A 20476-nucleotide genomic window follows, 5' to 3' on the forward strand; every position below is an offset into this window, starting at 1 on the left:
GGACTATGACTCTCCCCATTTCCCCATTTTCCAGAGAAGGAAACTGAGGCCCGCAGAGGGGAGGCCATATCCCAGGGCCAAGAAGCACTGAGGGGCCAGGCCTGAAGGCAAAGCCTCCGGAGCCACGTCGTTCAGAGAGCCCTCTGCCCACCACACTGCCAAGATCAACAAAACGTGCGTCCCCCACCCAAAAGGCCACCCCGCCAGAGACGGTGTTGAGGCCGACCCAACACGGAAGGCAGGAGGAAGAACTGGCTTTCTGACTCCTGAAGCTGGGGGAGCAAGACCGTGGCCATCATCCTCGTGTGGTCCCATGTAGCCCAGACATAGCTCACACACTGCCCGGGCTGGCTCAGGTTGGCCAAATGTGGCTCAGATGTCCAGTCCCCAAGACTGCCAAGGGCAAAATGACCGCTGTGCTGGGACAAAGATTACACACTCCAGACTGCAGGAGTCGCAGGCAAGTGTTTATTGATTGCAGAGAGGGACGGGCTACAGAGCTCAGCCCACACTCCCAGCTGGGACCCCGCCTGGCCTGGATGGCCACGGGCCACGTCTTCACCGGGAGAGAGGAGAGCCGGGCTGCTACGAGGAGGCTGGGGTGATCACGAGGGAATCCTGGGATGGGAGGAGAAAAGACAAACAGGTTTTTTACCTCCCGCCTTGTTGTGGTTTATGCTGATTTTGCTCTCTACAAGGTGACACTGGTACTGGGGGCCATGGCCCTGAACTCACACAGACACAATTCTTGGAAGGGACAGAGGTGGAGGGTCTGTGTGAGCAGTAAAGCCACGCCGGGGTCTGGGTGTCTCAGGCCTATGCTCCACATGCTCTGTCTCTGCCTCAGATCCTGGGCCTCCTTCCTCATCTTTCCTGGGGCATTAAACAACCCTGCCCCAGGGCCTTTGCACTTGCTGCCCCTTCTGACAGCACACTCCTCCCAGCTACCCACAGGGCTCACTCCCTCATCTCCTCAGGTGTTGGCTCAAGTGTCACCTCCTCAGAGAGTCCTTCCCTGACCGTTCCATCTAAAACGTCACCCCTTTCCCTGGCATCACTGTCTTCCTCCTGGGCTGCTTTATTTTTCTTCTCAGCCTTTATCTTTGACCTGATGTTATATATTTACGGGTTTATGTATTTGCCTTTCCTGCTAGAACGCAGGCTCTGCAAAGACGAGGATGTTCTCTGTCTGTTCATTTCTGTAGCCTCAAGCACTTAGAGGCACACCTGGCATACAGAAGACCCTCAAAAAATATTTACTGAATGAACAAATGAATGAATGAATGAATGACAAGGGAGGTGGAGAAAGTGTATTGACCCAGGCTAGGAGGGTCCCACCCTTAGGGCTCAGCCAACCTTCTCACTTGCAGATGAGGAGGTGGGGTCCTGAGAGGTGACGGGACTTGCCCGCAGTCCCAACAAGTGACCAGCAGGGCCAGGACTGGAGCGAGGCCCCGCCTCCCGGCCAGGGCTCTCTCGGCGGCCATGCCCTCCCCAGGCCGGCGCACATCCTACTCACATCGGTCAGGGCGCACGAAGCCGCCTCGAATCCCAAGGCCTTCACCAACAGCACTTGGATCCCGGAACTTAACTTGTCTGAAAGAACAAACACGGTCACAGACTGGTGAGCCTGGGGTGGGACTGGGCAGCCACGGGCAGGCCCACAGCTCCTGGCACGTCCGCTTCGGACTGTCCCCTCTGCCTCTGCATGCCTGTTCTCTGGCCCCAGCCTCTCTCCCCACCCTCTGCCCCCAGCACCGGCTTCTGGCTGCTCATGAAGTGCCGCCCCCACATCCTCTCACACTCCTGCTCAAGAACCGTCAAGGGCTCCCATCATCCACAGCACAGATGTCTATGCTTTGGGATTCCCCACTCTAATAAAATAAAGAAATTGAAAAGGCGAGGCTGATGTCGGTTATCAACAGTCCCCACCCCCATGACCTTGGGCTTAATTAAAGTAATTCCACCTTCTCTCTCTGCTTCCTCCACTAGTAACAAACAACACGCCAGCAGCAGCCCCAGCTAGGAATCGTTGAGCACTGATTGTGTGGGGCAAGCCCTCTGCCATTTACAAGTATCATCCCATTTGTGCCTCTGAGGAAGGTGCTTTTATTTCCCCATTTTACAGATGGAGAAACGGGGCCTCAGAGGGATCAGGCAGCTTGACCAAGGCCGGGCAGCTGGCAAGAGGGGAACAGGACTTGAACCCGGGTCTGCTGAGGCACTGAGAGTGCTCTGGTTGTCTGTTCACAGCTGTGTCTCCTCCCTGCTGTCAGCCGCGGGAGGCTGGGGTCCCGCCTGCGCATCTCTGCAAGCCCAGGCTCGGGCACTAGTACAGGAGTTGGGCTGCGAGGTCGGCGGTGGGAGAGGACATTTCCAGCTGCGTGACCCTGAAGGCTTCTAGGAGGTGGTGGAGTTTGAACTAGGCCTTGAAGGGTGGGTGGGAAATGAATGAAAGGGGCCCCAAATGGAGATGCAAGCAGGAGAACTAAAGCAAGGCCCTGGGGACAGAGGCTGACAGATGGCAAAGGGACGCACCATTCTGGCTTGGCAGCAAGACAGAGGCAAGGATCTCAGTGGTGATGTTGCTCAGGATTTCAGGCTGCGAGAGAGAAGGGGCACTGTCACCCTGGCTGAGAATCTGAAGGCTTCCCCGTCATTCTGCGTGGACACAGCTCATCCTCAAGGTGAGATGGCTGGGGGAGATGCTAGAATCCCGGGTCCCTGGGGACCAGACAGGCTGGGGTGGGACATGAACTCAGCTGCCCCTGGAGCCCAGTAGGTGAGGGCATTGGGTGCATGGGAGGGTGCCCCATCCTCAAGGCCTCCACTGCTCTGTTCTAGCCAAATTGGACCTGCGGGAAATTTTGCCCTGCCTTGCCAAGCTTTTTTTTTTTTTTTTTGGTAGAGATGGGGTCTTGCTATGTTGCCCAGGCTGGTCTTGCACTCCTGGGCTCAAGTAATCCTCCTGTCTTGGCCTTCCACAGTGTTGGGATTCCAGGTGTGAGCCACTGTGCCCAGCCTGCCTGAGCTTTTAACTTCTGGAGGGAAGCCAGAAGTCCTGATTTTCATGTGGAAATCTCCCTGTTTTAAAAATGTTAGTCAAAAAACATTTTTAAAAGACAACAAAATATATAAGGACCAAAGGAAACGTGGCAGAGGACAGGATTCCGGCAGTTTGAGACATCTGGTTTGGTCTCACTCAGGCGAGGAAACTTAGGACCAGACGGAAGGGCCTGCCCAGGGTCACCAGGTGCATCTACGTGAGCAAAATGAGATGTGAACCAAGGGCGTTTGTTCTCTAATTTAGGATCGAGATTTCACTGAAAGAACGTGAATGCCTGTCTGCGAGTGTGGGTACTTGTGTGTGAGTTCTCAGCTGTGTCGGTCAACGCCCGAGCTGGCAGTTGGGACTTCAGTGGGTGACGTGGAGGCCGACCAGCCCACGGTGGGGCTGCCAGGGGGATGTTGTTGGAAGCAAATCCTGGGCAACGTCTTTTCAGAACAGGCCATTCCAGGCCATCCCTGTGCCCTCAGGGACAATCTGTTAATACTTACTTCGAACCTTTCAATAGCCCAATTCATCAGGTAGATCTGATCGGAACTGCAACAGAAGATGCCCGTGAGACCCATTCATTCGTGCGGCAGCTGTTTACCGAGCACCTGTCACGTGCCAGGCACAGCGCAGGCTCTGGCGCTGCAGCCGTGAACCAAACCCCGTCCTTGCCTCCTGGGGCTTGCACCCCAGTGGCGGGTGGGGTGGGGACACAGAAACACACAGCAGTCAAAGAACAGAATCACCAGCCGCAGGAGTGAGGGCTGTGGGGGACTGGGAGCCCACGCCCCTTCCCCAAGGGGCGCCCAGTCCCCGCTCAGCTGCCTGTTGCTGTGTAGGAATGTGGGCCCCGGGCGGCTGAATAGTTAGATTTTTGTATGTTCACAACTAATTTATGTGGAAAAAACCCCAACCCTGTGTGGGCTGATCAAAACACAGCGCTGGGCCCGACTCGTCCCAGGGGGCTCCAGTTTGTGCCCCCTGAACTCACTCCGGGCAGCAGGAAGGCGGTGGGAGGGGGGACCAGGCGGGGCACAGACCACAGTGGGGCCTGCACTCCTGCACTGGGGTGACGGTCACTGCTGCTGTCCTGGAGGTGGCCAGAATGGGCTGCCCGCTGCCGAGGGGGTGGTGCCGGCTAGGCCATTCTCGTGGCCAGGGCTTGCCTGTCCCGACGCTGCTGCAGGCCACTTCGCTTCCCTCCCCCTCCCCCACATTCAGTCCCGACAGCAGGGGAGTCCCGGGCCGGCCTTCACCGGATGCCCACACACTGGGCATTGAAAGAAACCCACGGTCACAGGCGGGGCTCATTTTCATCGGCAGAATCTTCCCAGTGATTTACATGTTTACCTGATGTCATTCAAGTTGAGCAAAAGTCGGTCATCTTCGGTGTAAAACTGAGCTTCCGAACTGGCTTCCTGCAACAAGAGAAGCCCGGGTCCCGTTTCTCTTAAGAGGATGCATCGAGTGTGGGGCTAGGGGTTGCATGAGGAGGCTCTGGGGTCAAGCTGACGTGGTCTGAATCTCACCTACTGGCTCTGTGACCTTGGGAAAGTGATTGACCTCTCTGGGCCTCAGTTTCCTCATCTATGAAATGGGATAGTACTTGTACCCACTCCCCGTTTAACAGATTACAATATAGGCTTGCTGAGGGCAATGATGATGATGATGATGATGGTGACAGTAGCCAATCTGTATGGCACCCTCAAAACCCTGTGAGGTGGGTCCTATTATTGACCTGTTGTAGAACAATTGTCCCTCCGCCTCTCAATCTTTGTGATTTGGATGGACCCTCCCACCCCCACTCTCATGTGTACTTGACCCAGCTCAGGAAATTTACATATTCTATTTTTCTGGCCATACTGATTGGCTCAGGAATGGGCACATGACACAGGCTCATTTAGTGAGTCAGCCCTGAGACTTTTGCTAGGACTATTGGGAAAGAGAGGTTCTTCCTGCTGGGATCGCCAAGCTGATAGGATATAAGCCTGACGCAGCTTGGGGCACTTCCATAAGGGAAGAGCTTGCCTGAGGATGAAGGCAGCACAAAGGAAAACAAGGCTCCTAGACAGGAGAGAGAAGAATGAAGATGACGTTGTTTAAGCACCTAGATCCAGCTATTCCTGAAGCCAGTGCCATCTGGACTTTTTAGTTATGTGAACTAATATAATGCCTCTTGCACATGAGAGTTGAGTTTCTTCCCAGAGATCCCTGACTAATAAAGTCACAGAGTCAGCACTGGGCCCCCAAAGCTCCTGACTCTTGGTCCAGAGCTTCCTCTCCCCCAACCCTGCTAGGTGACAAGAGTGGTGGAGATGTTTAACAAAGCAAGAAGATGAACAAGAACAGTGAACAGGAGAGTCCCCCAAGCTGCTGCCAATGTCACAGACAATTGAACTCACGATGCCCAAGGTGAAGAAGGCGCGGCGGGTTTCATTGGTGGGGTACAGGTCCAGCACAATCTGTTGGGCCACGGTGGCACTGCCTTGGCTCAGGAGGAGCTCGGGGGTATTCTGAGTCACGATCTTCACAGTGCGGGTGGGCTCCAGCTGCTCTGCAGCCTGGAAAGACATCAGAGCCACATGTGGCCTCCCGCGTGCCTCACCGTGGCCCATGGACCCCTGTGGCCTGGCCTTCCTGTCCTCTCTGGGCTCCAGCCACGCCGTCCTTCTCACAGGTCCTGGAATGCACTGCTGCTCTCCCTGCCCGGCAGCCTTGGTCTGCTCTTCTGTCTGTCTGGAATTCCCTCCCTGCAGGGAAGTCTCCCTGAGCTCCCAGACTAGGTCGGGTGCCCAGAATGTTCTCGTAACCCCGAGAACCTGTCCTCTCTTACTGTGCCTGCAACGGCAATATCAGCCCTGTGATTATTTGATTCAGGTCAGACTGGCCTGTGAGAATGAAATCTCTGTGAGGACAGGGACTGGGATTGAGTCCCCCAGTGCTGGAAGGAAAGAGGGTCCTGCACAGATTCTACCCCCAGGGGCCTGGGTACAGACCGAGCAAACACCCGCCAAGCCGCAGATGGCAGACGGACCAACCTCTTCACTGATCACCTCGATGATTGCCTTCAGCTGACTGGCCAGTTCAGGAAGCTGAGGATGACAGGAAGCCAGAGAGGGTCAGTCAGCCGGAGGGGCCGGGGGAGGCACACCTTCTGTACCCTTCCCAGGACCCCAGAAAAGCTGGGTGGGCCCAGCGGTCCAGGCCATGTGTTTGTCATTGGTGGGAAAACAGCCCCTAGGTCAGGTGCTATGGGGCATGGGGTCCCCACCGGCCTGAACTTTTACTGTGGGCTGCTGGTGGCTGTGGTCTCTGGGCAGCTCCCTGCTCCCAGAGGACAGAGAGAAGTGATTCCAATTCTTATCACAATCCTGAGTATGATGGCTGGTGACCATACCCCATTTTCTTGCCATCTCAGTCCCCCAAGAGCTTGGTTATCTGTTGTCTGTCAGCTGACCTGAAGTCCTGCCATTCTCCCATAACTTTGGGTCAACCCTTTCTCCCCCTGGACCTCAGTTTCCCCACCAGTCACCCTGGAGGAGGTGGCACAATATAGTTGACTTGTGGCAGTTGTCTGCTGTGCTGTGTTGATAAGGATTTCAGGGTTGTGATGACATCTAGACTCAGGAGGAAGAAGGGCCCTGATCTATTAGTAATGTCTGCCATGGGCCCCACAGTGCAGGCAGCAGCACATCCGCCATCCCTGGACTACTCAGTGTCTAAGGCGCCCTTTGACTCCTCAGGACTGGTATTTGGTAGAGGAGACAGGTGCATCTGTCCTTCAGACGGCAGACGTAGGACCGGGACTGGAAGTTACAGGGAGGTTTCAGCTTCAGGTCTATGTCAGAGGTGGGGTGTATTAGGGGAGGGAGTGAGCTCTCCATTACTGGAGGGATTTAAGCTGAGCCTGACAGGGGATCCCTGCTTAGGGGCCTAGGGGTCCTTGTGCTCCATTTGCTTCAGGAAATTCCCATGATGCAGCATAGGTGGTCCCATCCTCTGTCCCTTGCCAAGGCTTACCTCATAGTCCAACAGGACCACAAGTTTTTCTGTAGGGAGCAAGGCCACCACTGCAGCCTTCACAACGTCCTGCCTCACGACGAGGCTGAACGAGGTGCTCTCTGGGCTGGGGATCGTCAGGGAAGCCTCAGAGTTGTTGAACCATTCGATTGCTTTTCCGTTTGAGTCCAACAGGCTGGCCTGAGGAGACGCAGAGCAGGCAGTGAGCTGAGAATGCTAACTCTACAGCTCACCCAAGAACAACCCAGAAGGAAAGGACACTGTTCAGCTTGTTTGCCTTTGTGCACTTGCTGCCAGGAAGCTTAGCCTGGAATTCAGTGCCTTGCTGGAGGCTGTGAGTTGTCTCAGGGGACGGGCGACATCTACTCCACCTGCACCCCTCAGATAACTTCTGATTTTTATTTTTTAACCTAGATAGCTTATTTTCCACTTATATTTCAACTTCTCAGATACCTCAAACCCTCCGGATGAAGGGAAAATTGAAAACTGTAACAAAATGGCTGAAACAACTTGATGCTGCAATTTTCCAAGGGATCCGTAAAAACTAGCCTGGGATTCTCACTGCCGGGTGGGTCAGGCCCCTCAGGGCACAAAGCCCCAGCAAGGGTTTGCAGCTCCACGTTTTACAGAGAGCTGACAGTTACTGGGCACTTCCTGTCTGCCCAGCATTGCGTGGTCTCATTTCATCCTCTCCCCAGTGACCATTAGGATTTCCATTTTGCAGACAAGGAAATGGAGGTTCAGAGAGATGAAGAAACTTGTCCAAAGTCACACAGCCCGGGAGTCATGGGTCTGGGAGAGAAACTTAGGTCTGTGTGATTCTCAATGATGTCTCAATCCTGGGCTCTTGTTTCAAGGTTGCCAGAGGTTTGGGGATTGGCGGGGACTTGCCTGAGAAAAAGGCCAAGGGCCCCCATGCACACATTCGGGGTGATGACAGGGGAAATGAGGGTTGAGGGCAGATTCCCTGGGTGGACGATGTGCATGTGGCCCTTAGACTCTACCTATGGGTTCCCCGCGCCCCCCCCCCCCCGCCCCCGAGAATGGCTTGCATGTGTTCTGCCTGTTGTGATTTTTCTAAATCAGCCCATGTGTCCTAAGTGTGACTGGGGTTTCCTCCCCTTATATAGGCCTACGGTGCCTGACCCTGTGGTCAGAGAAGGGGAGCGATGTCCCCACTTTATTCTCGAGGTCCTGGGACACTCACCTCGAGGTTGAACTGGACGAAATCGTCCTCGATGGCAGGAGACAGAACATCAAACTCCAGGCTGTCAGAGCCAAGGGAAACGGGCACTGCTCGGGGACAAGAAGAAAGTTCTGTGAGGGTGTGGGCAGTATTGGGTGGGGTGGTTTGGGGGCTGCTTTCCGCTGGATTGTTGCATGGGCAAGTAGGCAGGAGGGGCAGATGGTAATGATGTTGATAATAATAATGAAAATGACGACAATGACTGACACTGAGTGTATGCCAAGTGCCAGGCACTATGCTGAACCTTTACATGTGTTGGCTCGTTAACCTTCAGAACAACCAGGGGAAGTAGATCCTGTATTACCCCCCTTTTACAGATGGAGAAACCGAGGCTCAGAAAAGTGAAATGACTCGCTCAAGGTCATACCGTGAGAGCATTTCAACCCAGTCGTTCTTATGCCACAGTCCTGGCTTGGAACAAAACCGAGCTATTGTTTATAACGCTCCTCCTCCCTCACCAGACTGCATCCGGCATCCTGGACGGCCGGTGCGCACCCATCTACCCGCGGGCCTCCTGTTCGCCTCGGGATTCCCCACTTGGCCGCCAGGTGGCGGTGGCGTCTCATCTGCCCGGGCCGTAGGACAGAGGACGGGGAGGGCGCAGAGGGGCGCAGGGGCTGCCTCCTCCTCCAAGGAGACCTCCTGCCCTGCCCCTGGGGAGCAGAGGAGCCAATTGGACTTGGGTTTGAGCCCCAGAGACCGTAGCTAGTCTCTTCTTGCCCCTGAATCTGTTTCCTCCTCTTAAAATGGGGATATCATAGTAATTACTGCCTCACTGACAGAACTGGCACCTGGTAACCACCAAATCTGAATTACACCCACTTGGAACTGGAAGAATTGGGTTCAAGCCTTCTTCATATTACCAACTGCCCCTGTGAGCTTGGACAGGTGACTTAATTGCTCTGAGCCCCAGTTTCCCCACATGTAAAGTGGGGTGATGATTGCTGCTGCCTGGAGCTGTTTGGGGAGCCGGTGAGACAGTGCGTGTAGAACACCCGCCCATGGCAGGTGCTCTCTGGGTGCTCAATGCGCTTTCATTTCATTCTCCTCTTCCCACTCCTCTCCGGTCGCGCTTTGAATGAGCCTCTTCAGATCCCAGATCAGTGGATGGTCGCCTTTTCTTCTTCCTTGCCAGTTTCCACTGAGGGGTTCCCCTGGGATGTGGGGGCAGGAGCCCATGTCCTCCCATCTCTGCTGCTCCCAGGGAGGGAGAAATGCCCTCCTTGCTGAGCACACACTTCATCTCTTCCCTTGTTTCCTCTCGTCTAATAGCACACAGTGGTTGCTGTATCTTCCCTCCCTCCCCCCATCCATTTAGCCTGCATCCGAAACCTTCTCTGTGCCAGGCAGAACACTCGCTATGTGCCTGGAACTTTTCTGTAAACTTTTAATCCTCGCTAACAATCCTACCAGGTAGGGATGTATAAGCCCCGTTTTTCAGCTGAGGGAACCACGAGTAAGGAGGCGGAGTGGCTTTCTCAAAGTCATGGAGCAAGTCAGTGGTGGAGCTGGGATTTGAACTGGAGTTTATCTGGGCCATCACATAGAACCTTACGTAGAGTAGGAGCTCATTAAGGCGCTGTCTGCTTATCTCGGGCGGGCATCGCCTGGTGCTCCTCCCACCTGCTGCTGGGCCCAGTCGCTGCTCAGGCCTGACTGGGGAGGCCCCCCACCCCGCGTTGGAGGCGGGGCCTGGAGGCTAGCTCCATGGTAAAGGAGAAGGTGGAAGGGAGAGCAGTGCACCTACCCCTGATAACCTCCAGGAGATCTGCGTACATGTCACTGAAGGCCTGCTCGATCACGGGACACAGCTGCAACAGCACAAACACAGGGGCTCCATTAGTGAGGCCAGAATGCGGCCCCACAGCGCCCCCTGCCGGCCCCACCCAGCCCGAGTCCTGCTGCCATGGCCATGGTCAGCCAAGTTCACCCACGGGGTTGAGCATCATTTGTGTGTCCACTCTACCAGACATCTCTGCTGCTCAGAGTCCACCCAGCCCCCGGGGCCACCTGGGACCTTTTGCAGTGGTTTGTTCCTTGCCCAGTGCCCAGGCTGTGCCTGGCGTGCCTGTGTTTCCCATAAGAGTGAAATGGAGAATTCACTTATTCATCCAACAAGTCACTACTGAGTTCCTTCCACACATCAGACTCTAGTACAGAGGCCAGCAAGACAGATCCTACTAGACCAGACTCTTCAACGATCTCTTTATGCCCTTTGCGATTTTTCTAGCCCCAACACACCTTTTTGTCCACTAAGCAATTCTCTTTCTAAAATTGCCAGCAGTCCTCAACATGGGGTGATCTTGTCCCTCCAGAGACATTTGGAAATTTCTGGATACATTTTTGGTTGTCACAACTTGGGAAAATGAGGATGTTCCTGGCTTCTAGTGGACAGAGGCCAGGGATGCTACTAAACACCCCACAATGCACAGGACAGCCCCCACGACAGAGTTATCAGCCCAAATTGTCGGTAGTGCCAAGGTTGAGACCTAACCCTGGCCCCAGCCATTCTGCTTAGGGAGGAGATTAAACATTTGACCCACTTGCCTGTGGGACCCAGAGGCCTTGTTCTCCGCTCGGAGGCAGCCCATTTTTGAGGAGAGTGCTCCAAGATTGTCGAGGACATTTTTGTCTTAGGTACAAATGCCCTAGTGGAAGAACCTTCTAGTTGGCCACCCCTTAATACATTGACAATGTATTAATGACAGTGCATTTGGGCAGTGTTAACTTTTTCTGTGAATAGCCTTTCCCTGCTCCCAGCTGCTTTGCCAACCCCGAGCCCAGAGAGGCTGGAAGAACCAGCTCAGAGACTCCCAGCATGCACTGCCGGGGGACCTCCTGGGAAAGGTGTCCCCGGCAACCTCTGCATTTTCTCCCACAATTCTCCATCCTTCATCCCTATCAGTGGGTCTCACCCTGACTACACACTGGAGTCTTCTGGGACACTAGGGCCCCACCCAGATCAATGACATCTGAATCCGGGGGAGGGCCCTGACTTCAATACTGTTCAAAGCCTTCTGAGTTTCCGATGTGCTGTCTGGGTCGACAGTCATGAATTTGCACTTAAAAGGGCTCCAGCATTTTCTAAACGAGCTCCTGCCGGAGCTCCCCTCTTAAATGTGCTGTGCCTTTTATCTTCATGCCAAATACAACATTCATATGACCATCGAATCAAATCCAGAGAATCATGGTAGGAAACTATGATGATAAACCGGGAGCCGGTTTTCCCATGTCCTCTATACCTGGCCTTTCACCCTTTGAGGCAGGTACTGTGCGGAGAGCATTGTACAATTCCAAGTTCTTGCCATCATTTCTAGTGGAAAATATATTTTAACTATTTGAGTATGGATAAAATATGATTTTGCTGGAGGCTAGGAAAAAATTTGCAGCTTAGTCCTACTTTAAGAAATTCTCACCTTTAAATTGAAAAATAAAAGTGTTCAAACAAAAAAAATATCTCACGTAAGAAAATCCCAATTTTACAAAATTATTCACTTTTAGATTCCCTTAAACAAAGTCTCCCTGGATATGTACCTTTGCTAACAGGTAGGGATCTTAAAATTCTCACAAGAAGAAGCGATTGTCTTGACTTAGATATCACACATTTATATTCATTCATATTCATTCTCCTCTTTCCTCTCTCCGTCCTCATTTTCTCCCAGCAAGTTACTGGAGAAAGGTAGTTTGAATTGGGCTGAAGCAATATTACTTCTGAAATTAACCTTTTAAAATCTCATTTGAGCTTTTTTCAGTTTTCACTTATTCACTTAGTTTTCCCTGGTCTCTTTAATATGTCGGTATTTAGTCTATTAAAATAATGGATCTTCCTTTGACTACATATAATACTCTTAAGTTTTACTGGTGCAGAAGCAGAATTTGAAGATGTTAACTCTGGCTTAATAAAAAACCAAATACATAATCCTATATTAAACGGTTGATGTATATTTCACAATATAGAGGCAAAATACTTTACTGATTCAGAAAAAAAAAAAAAAATCCAACAGGACCCAGGGGTGGCACATTCCTCAAGACCAGACACAGAGTAGCATGAGACAGAGGCATGCGAGAGTCGGCTTGTAGTGGTTTTTGAGAACCAATTGTTAAATTTCCAGGAATTTCTGACATGGGTCTTAAACCCAGACATTATTAAAAAGTTAAATTATATAAATTTAAAATTAAGTAAATTATATTAAAAATGGATTTACTAAAAACCTAACACTCATTACTTCCTAGATATGTTGCTATATTTTACTATTATCTATTGCTCCTGCAGTCATGTCTATTGTATCTGCCCCGTGGGAATACTACACAATAGTGTGCTACTGTGCATCTCCTCCTAGCTCTGTTCGGTGACATCACCTTGGTAGCCTAAAATTGGCCCCATAGGGAGTGTTTACACCAGGGAAATCAGCAAAAGCTAAAAATCAGGGCTCCTTCCCCTCAACCCCAATGGAGACAATTGTTAAAAATTTATTAGCACATCACTGTTCAAGGCCTCCTGGCTGACTTTTGGCAGTTCCATGACCTTGACCTCAATGATCTGCCTGTGCTAATGGCCCAACCCATTAATCTTTGCTTTGCTGAAAGAATTATCCAGCCCCAGAAGTATCTTACCCAAGGAGACACAGTCCCTTAGCACCAGCCCCACAGGGGGAGCAATCGTCACAGGCTACAGAGGCCCCGATTCCACTCACCTCGCTTTCCACCAGCGTGGGCAGGGCTGGCACCAGGAGCTTCATGACAGTGTTCGCTAAGGGGCTGAGTAGGAAGGAGACCCTTCCAGGGGGGAGAGTGGAGAGAGATTAGGAAGGGTCAGACAATTGCCCCTCCCCATTTCACAGAGTGGGAGACTGAGTCCAGGGGAGGAAGGAACTTGCCCGAGGTCATACGACCTGTTAGGGAGAGGGCTGGGAGTAGGCCTTGAGCCGGGTATAGCCAGTGGCTGACGGTTCTCAGGGAGCAGGGGCTGAGTGTCCTCTTTAGAAATCTGTGTTGGACACTGGGATGATGGGAGCTGGCGTTTCTCCCTCCCCTCCTGCTCAGAAGGGCAAGACGGCACCTGCCATGTGCCATGCATTATTCTAAGTGCTTGATGGCTGTAGCCTGATCCAGTCCCCTCACTGCCACCTGGAAGCATCATCACCTGCATTTCACAGGTGAGGAAGGTGAGACACGGAGGTGACTTGCCCAACATCACCAGGTAATGAATGAAGATGCTTTTGCCTGACTCCAACACCTTTGTTGTTACCCCTGGCACTTCCCTGCCAGCCTCGAGTGGTTGGAGGGGCCATAGGAAGGGGGCTTCTCTCCACCTTCAAGTGTTCATCCCACCTCCTGGCATCACGCCTGAAATCCCACCATTACTGCTTCTGCCCTAGATGTCCTGACCTTTCTTTGGCATCACAGAGTCCCTGGAAGGAACCTCAGATCAAGAATCAGGAAGGATGTATCTCTTTCCTTCTCTAGGCCTCAGCACGGGGACAGGCCACCACCTGGCTTCCCTCCCAGGCCCTGCGGGCGCCCAGCTGGTGGCGGCTGCACTTACCTCTGCAGCAGGGTGATGCTCAGGCTCTCTGAGCTGGTGCTGCAGTCGCTGAGGACGAGCTGGGTGGAGCCGCTGGCGTCGCTCTGCAGTCCGATGGTGGCCTGGGCCTCAGTCTCCAGGTGCAGCTGCACAATGGTACTGATCAGGGGCCTGGGGGCAGAGGCAGCTGGCGTGTGAGCGCCACCCACACCCATCTCTGTTTTCTGGCTCTCGCCCCCTTCTCAATCTCCTTTGCGGGTTTCTCCTCGTCTCCCCAGCTTCTTCACCCCGGCACGTCCCAGGCTCCGTTTTGGGATTCTTCTCCTGGTTTAAATCCCTTTCGTGCGCTGACAGCTTCCAAACTTTCACCCAACTCCCTACTCAGATGTCGTCTGGGCTTCTCCAGTGTAGCAGGTGCAGCACTGCACCGGGATGTCCCCAGGCCTGCTCCTCTCCTGGCCTTCCCTGCCTCGGTTCCTGCCCGCGTCTTCCTGCCAGTTGTGCCGGGAAAAGCCTGAGAGGCATCCTTGACTCCGCTGCCCTCTCCCTCTCTCTCTCTCCACACGCGCGCTCAGTTCCACAGGACATCCTGTTGTCTCCGCCTACTTCCCCGGGCATACCCGGAATCCACCCAGTGCTCGGCAGCTCCCTGCTGCAAACCCTGGCCTGAGCCCTCATCGTCTCCTGAACTGTTCAGGAGCTTCTGGGTGGCCTTCCTGCCTCCACTCTTGCCCCGACACAGCCTGTTTTCCCCACAGCAGCCAGAGGGATTCTGTGAAAACAGTAAGCCGTGTCATGTCCCTCCTCTGCTCAGAACTCTCCGCAGCTCCCATCTCGCTCAGTAAAAACCAAGCCCTCACCTTTGCCCACAAGACCTTTTGTGATCTGGTCTTGGCTGCCTGCTGACCCCAGCGCCCCCCACGCCTTCTCCCCCACCCTTCTTTTTGCCATTCTGTGAGCAAGGCGAGTACACTGCTGCCTCAGGGCCTTTGCACTTGCTCTTCTCTCTGCTTGGAACTCTCTTTCCCAGACACCTGCATGGGCAGAAGGAGGAATGAGGGGATGAACCGATCAGGCCCACTGCACCCGACAGAGGGGACACTCACGTTTTGAATCCAGCCACCAGGTCGATGGGGATCTTGACGACTAGCTCCTGGGTGCTGGCCGAGGCTTGCACCTGCAGCTGGAGGATGCTAGCTGAGGTGACCTTCAGCCTGGGTGGGATTCAGAGAGATAAGAATCACGCCTCATGCTCAATGAGCCTTGTCCCCAGCCCCGCTCTCATCTTATCATTCCCATCTCCCCTGGGGCCCCGGCCAGCAGCGGGACCCCAGTCTCTGGCCACTGCGTTCTCCCCAGCATCTCGCCGCCACCCTTCCCCCTCACTCCTGCGTGCAATGCTATGATGGTTCCTTCTCTTTCAGGCGATGGCTCAGAAGACCCTCGGTGACCCTGCCCTGCTGGCCTCGCACTCCTTGCCTTGAGGTTTGAGCTGCAGCCATTGTGACCGACTCTCAGCCCTCTGTGCCTGTGCCCAGGCTGGCCCTTCTGCCCAGGATGCCTGCCTGTCTCCTGGTGAGCACTGAATTGCTGGCTCCGCTGTCACCTCCACGGAGAAGCGTTGCCTCATCCCTCCATTCTCCTGCCCCAGGTGACTTTCCTCTGGGTTGTCATATTAGGGTTCCTGTGTCACTGTCGCATGGCTATTGTTAACTACTCTGGGAGCTTCACAGTGTGACACAAGTGGATGTTTGCTGATGGACTGAGCGTGCGAAGTGTGTCCTGGGCAGAGGTGTGGGGAGGAGCTAGCTCCCGGTGTTGTCCTGCTGCGCTTACCACATGATATTTTTCAGGGCAGCTCGGATGAGGCTTCCCAGCACCCCGCTTGTCTTCTCCAGTATGGTGCTGTGCAGTGGCAGCTGCTGGAGGATGGCGATGGCATTGCTGTCCTCCAGCTCCTGTGTCAGCTCTGCAGGCAGATCCCAGGGATTAGGGTCCAAGAGGAGGGGTGGGAAGGACGCTCCGCGGGGACCTGAGGCTGGGGCGGGCATTACTTGGGGCTCCTCGGGCCCTGACGTTGGCAAAGGTACCACTGTCTCCACTGTGGTGGACGCCAGACCGCTGTCCTTCAGGATAGTGGCCCAGATGGGTCATTTTCACATGAAAAGAGAGGCTGGGGCCTGAGCGTCACTGGCCTCTGCTGGGAGTGTTGGCCACAACACCCAGCACGGGGACCTGCATCTCTCCCCCGAGCCGGTGGCAAACACTTCCCCAGCCGAGGGGCAGGGGACCCAGGAGGCCCTGCCTGCTCACACTTGCTAACAACTCTCTGGTATCCACACGCTACGGTCTGTTGTCCAGAGAACCTCAGGTGCTGAGCGGAAGAACTGGGGACAGAGAGCTATGGGTCAGGAGCCTGGGGTCCTGGTCCCTGCCGAGCTGTTTAGCAGCGGCCAGAGCCCGTGTGGCTCGTGTGCAGAGCAGGTCAGAGGTCCTGGGGGGCTGACGCCCAGGGGCAGCCCAAGGCCAATGACTGATGAGAGTCGGGGTGTAAACACCCCAGCTCCCAGCCCTCGGGCAGGACGACTCAGGTGTATGTGCCCCGCTGTGTTTCAGAGCTCCTGCGTTACCGCTCTCAGCCACATTCCACCTATTTTGCCTGCTCCGTGATGGTGGAGCTGGGCCCTGTGTATATTTCTTCTCTGGCGGTTGGCACCATGTTAAACCCTGTCAGTGGAGGCTCTGGAGGGCCATGGAGGAGGAAGGGGCTTCCCCTCACGGCCCTGGTGCGCTCCTCCTGCCAGGCTCCTGTGGCGTCACAGCCTAGTGGCTTTGGGCCGTGAGGGCAGCAAGTTCGCGGGCGCCCTGGCTAGCGTCCAGGCAGTTGCCCAGAGATGGCTTCCCAGTGAGTTAACAGCAGCCCCCTTCCTTCCTCCAGGGGCAGCTTCCCAGAGAATTTCATCAGCTCCCTGTACGGGGGTTCTCTCCCGCCAGCCTCAGCTTGCCGGTTATGGACTGGCCTGGCCTGGGGCAGCCCAGTGAACTTCTCCACCATACCGTGGGCTTCAAACGCACCCTCTGCAGTGAGGTCTGGGCAGGATCCTCTGCCCCTGAATTTGCTCTCTCCTTGGCTGTCCCCTCCACCCCTAGAGCAGGCTTTAGCGTTCTCTCATGTTACCCCCTGGTGTCTCCAATCCCCTGATAACAATTCTTTATATTGAACTTGCCTGTTGAAATTACTGTGTGATTTCTGCCTCCTGATTGTTCCTAACTGATGCAGTTACTGAACACAGAAGTCTGGTCCTCTAAGGGCTCAGGTGACCCTCCAGAGCAGACAGATTAGTTCGCTCTTAGGTGGTGACACTTTAGAGCTATGGTTCTCAGCCAGGGGGATTTTGTCCCCTAGGAGACATTTGGCAATGTCTGGAGACATTTTTCGTTGTCACAATTGGCTTGAGGATGCTATTAAATATCCTACAGTGCCTAAACAACCCCTACAATAAAGAATCATTTGGCCCACAGAGTCAGAAGTGCCCATGTTGAAAAGACAGTCATAGAATTCGTAAGTACTGGTCAATTCCTGTCCTGTTGGGTGTCCCCAACAACCCAGTGAGGAAGGGCCTCTTAGTCGTTTCCAGAGGAGGAAGCCAGGCTCAGGGACTGGCCCAGGGACACAGCACTGGAGAGTGACATGCTGTGCCCGGGACTCAGGCCGCCAGCCTGCAGTCAGGGGTCTCTGCTGGGGCCTAGGAGAGCACTGGGCCTCACTCCAAGGAGGTGCTCCGATGACAGGATTTCAGGCAAGGACGGTGGAGAGGCAGGTGCGTCACTGCACGCAGTGGCCACGCACCCCTTCTGCTGGCCACGGAACCTCAGAGTAGTGGGTTTTTGGAATCGTGGACTCTCGAGAGCTTGTTTAGAGGACGTGGCAGGGGAGCACAGCTACTCGTACACCCTTGGCCGAAGCACGGTCCTCCTCTATTGGGGAAGTTCGTCATCTGAGACAGACTTGGGGCTTCGGGAGGGACACACATGGAGCGGTGAGGGAGGAAGGGGACACCCACCTAGCCAGCCAGATCAGCCAAATCAACCCGGGCGATCAATGGGGTGACACATGTCACAGCCAGATGGCCATCACATCCGAACTCCTTAGATCACAGATACTCCAAACCTTTGTAACTCATCGCTCACGTCTCGCTGAGTCCCGGGATCCTAGCGTGCCCTGCACACTCCTCTGACGAGGAACTCCCTCCGTCCTTTGGGGGCCGCTCCACCTGCCCCCTTGCCTCACGGTGGTGAGGCCCGAGGGCCCAGGACTTACTGTCTCTGATGATTTCTGTGCCGATGTCGAGAACCGCAGGGGGGTTGAGGGTGGCTCGGACCAAGGTGGCTGCCAGTAAACCACAGAGGAAGGTGAAGGTCCACGGGCCGGCCATCTTCCCGGGTGTTGGCAAACAGCAGGTGGCAGGAGCTGGGAAGAGCACAGAGGGCCCTGCTAGCTGGGCAGAGAAGCCAGGGGCAGGCCCATGATGCCCGGTGACCTGGGGTATGGCGTTTAGGAAGGGCCATTTAGTGTGGTGGCTAACTGCCAGGAGCAAATTATGTGGCCTTAGACAATCAACTTAACTTCCCTGTGCCTCAGTTTTCTTACCTGGCAAATGGGCATAATAACGCCTACTTGACAGAGTTGAGGGGATTAAATGAGTTACTACTTAGAAAGCATTTAGCACAGTCTTACATGGTGAGCACTTGGAAAATATTAGCTATTTTCTTATAGAAAACACACCATAGTGCTCAGGACAAAACACCTCTGCTTCTGGTTTCCCCACCCCATCCATCTGACGCTTCAAACCCTTGACGGTCTGGCCTCAGCCACCCTCACCTCCTGCTTTTTGTTTTCTCACTCTATCAAGTTTCAAGCCTGAAGTTCCCAGAACATGCTCTGTGCTCTCCTGCGTCCGTGCTTTGCCCTTGCTCTTGCTTCCCAGTATGCTTTTCTCCTGCCTTATCTGCCTGCCCAACTCCTATTCATCCCTTGGAGCCCTGCCCAGATTTTCACTTTCTCTGTAATCCCTGTCCTGCAACCAGGGACCCTGGACCACACTGGGAGAAATGACGCCCTGGGGCTCAGGCCAGGAAGGTTGGAGGCAGGTGAGAAATAAGAATTCAGGAAGGACTCAATGTTCAGAAATGCTGTTTGCTTCATCCACAATAGTAAGGAGGCTGGGGAGGGAATGGATGGCTCCTTGGAACCGGGGAGAGAAAGGCAGAGAAAGAGAGGCCTGTGGCACCTCCCGGGGAGAGGAGCTTGGGGTGTTCTGGCCCCCAGAACAGGCTGCTCTGTCCCCCCCACGGGGCGGGACATCAACACTGCAACCCAGACCTGAGCTCTCCAGCCTGCGCCCTGGTGCTGCCTTCAAGCCCCTGCTGGAAGCTTCTGCCCCCTGTGGACTGTCCGCTTGGAGGGAGGGGAGACGCTGACCCCCAGATCCGAGCGCTTGCTTGGCTTAGTGTGTGGGTTTCTTGTTGCCAAGACAAATGTGGCATCTGGATGGCATATGGCTCCTGTGGTCTGGAGTAGTGCAAGCTCTTCTGAGACCCCTGCCATAAGGAGGGAGGGCTGGGTCTGCCTGCTCCCCACTGGGTCCCGGCACCCCGCACGGTGCCTGGCACACAGCAAGTGCTTAATAAATGGCTGCTGAGTGAATGCATGGCCTCTGGGAGCCCTGAAAGAATTAATTGGTAATCAGGCCTGCTATGCTGAGGAGGTCTGGGCTGTCGAGTCACAGGGACCCCACCCGCTAGAGTCGGGAGGCCCGAGGGTGGAGGGGAAATGTCACCGGCTTGGGAGTCAGACAGACCCGCGTTGGAGGCCGGCTTCCGCCACTCGCTCTGTGATCTTGGACAAGTGATTTACCCTCTCTGAGCCTCAGTTTTCTCGTCTGTAAATGGAGGGATAATTATAGTACTTACATCACAGGGCTGTTGGGAGGATTGAACGAGACAATCCGTCTGTGGCCTGGCATGCCGCCGCGTTCAGTACGTGTTAGCTACCATTATGACCACGGCTAGTTATTCCTATTATTACTAGTACTGGAGTCAGAAGGGGACTGCTCGCAGTCTAAGTCGGAAGACGGAGGTGACACCCTGCAGCCTGCTCTTTGGCCCGGGCGCTCCCCACCCCCGCTCCGTAATATTTCTCTTCCAAACACCTCGGCCTTGTCTGTCCTCCACTGTGTTCACACACCGCGCAGTCCTGTCCTGATCTGAGGGACGCAGGGGTCCACGAGGACGGCGCCTCTCCTCCTGGGAGAAGCATCGCCCCCTCCAGGTCCAAGGTGCCCACGTGGCACCTCCTCTCCGGGCCTGTGCTTGTGCTCATCCCCTTCGTGGAATACCTTTCTCTCCTCCTCTGCCCAGCCACCTTCCACTCAGCCTTGCAACCAACATGGCACCTCTTCTAGGAAGCCTTCTCTGACTGCCCTGCACTGCCATGTCCCTGGGCCTTCCTTGGGCACAACGCGTGCCACATTGGCCCATGCTGGGGGCTCCTTGGGAGCCGGAGACTGTCTGATGCTTCTCTCTGTCCCCAGCTTCACCCAGCACGGCGGGGCACAGATCAGTGTGTGCA

General features: G+C 54.6%; 1 protein-coding gene across 1 annotated transcript; it reads right to left on the minus strand.

The window, feature by feature from the left end:
* Positions 1–472: 472 nt before the first annotated feature.
* BPIFB1 (BPI fold containing family B member 1) lies at positions 473–18281 on the minus strand. The gene is made up of 15 exons (XM_045528816.1): positions 18167–18281; positions 15682–15814; positions 14952–15059; positions 13867–14016; positions 13016–13097; positions 10069–10132; positions 8283–8368; positions 7076–7255; positions 6094–6147; positions 5458–5616; positions 4406–4473; positions 3559–3604; positions 2539–2602; positions 1520–1596; positions 473–618 (listed from the first exon to the last, which is right to left on the minus strand). The coding sequence occupies exons 1-15, from the start codon at positions 18279–18281 to the stop codon at positions 586–588; spliced, it is 1419 nt and encodes a 472-aa protein (XP_045384772.1). The 3' UTR covers positions 473–585.
* Positions 18282–20476: the final 2195 nt, after the last annotated feature.

Source organism: Lemur catta, chromosome 17 (genome assembly GCF_020740605.2).
Source record: "Lemur catta isolate mLemCat1 chromosome 17, mLemCat1.pri, whole genome shotgun sequence".
Classification (NCBI taxonomy): domain Eukaryota; kingdom Metazoa; phylum Chordata; class Mammalia; order Primates; family Lemuridae; genus Lemur; species Lemur catta.

Excerpts from the sequence above, each read along its gene's own strand:
- BPIFB1 (XM_045528816.1), bottom strand. The coding sequence starts at position 18,281 with ATGGCCGGCCCGTGGACCTTCACCTTCCTCTGTGGTTTACTGGCAGCC. Across the intron at positions 15,815-18,166 it reads CACAGAAATCATCAGAGACA|AGCTGACACAGGAGCTGGAG; the intron begins GTAAGTCCTGGG and ends ATCTGCCTGCAG. Across the intron at positions 619-1,519 it reads CTTCGTGCGCCCTGACCGAT|GATTCCCTCGTGATCACCCC; the intron begins GTGAGTAGGATG and ends CTCCCATCCCAG.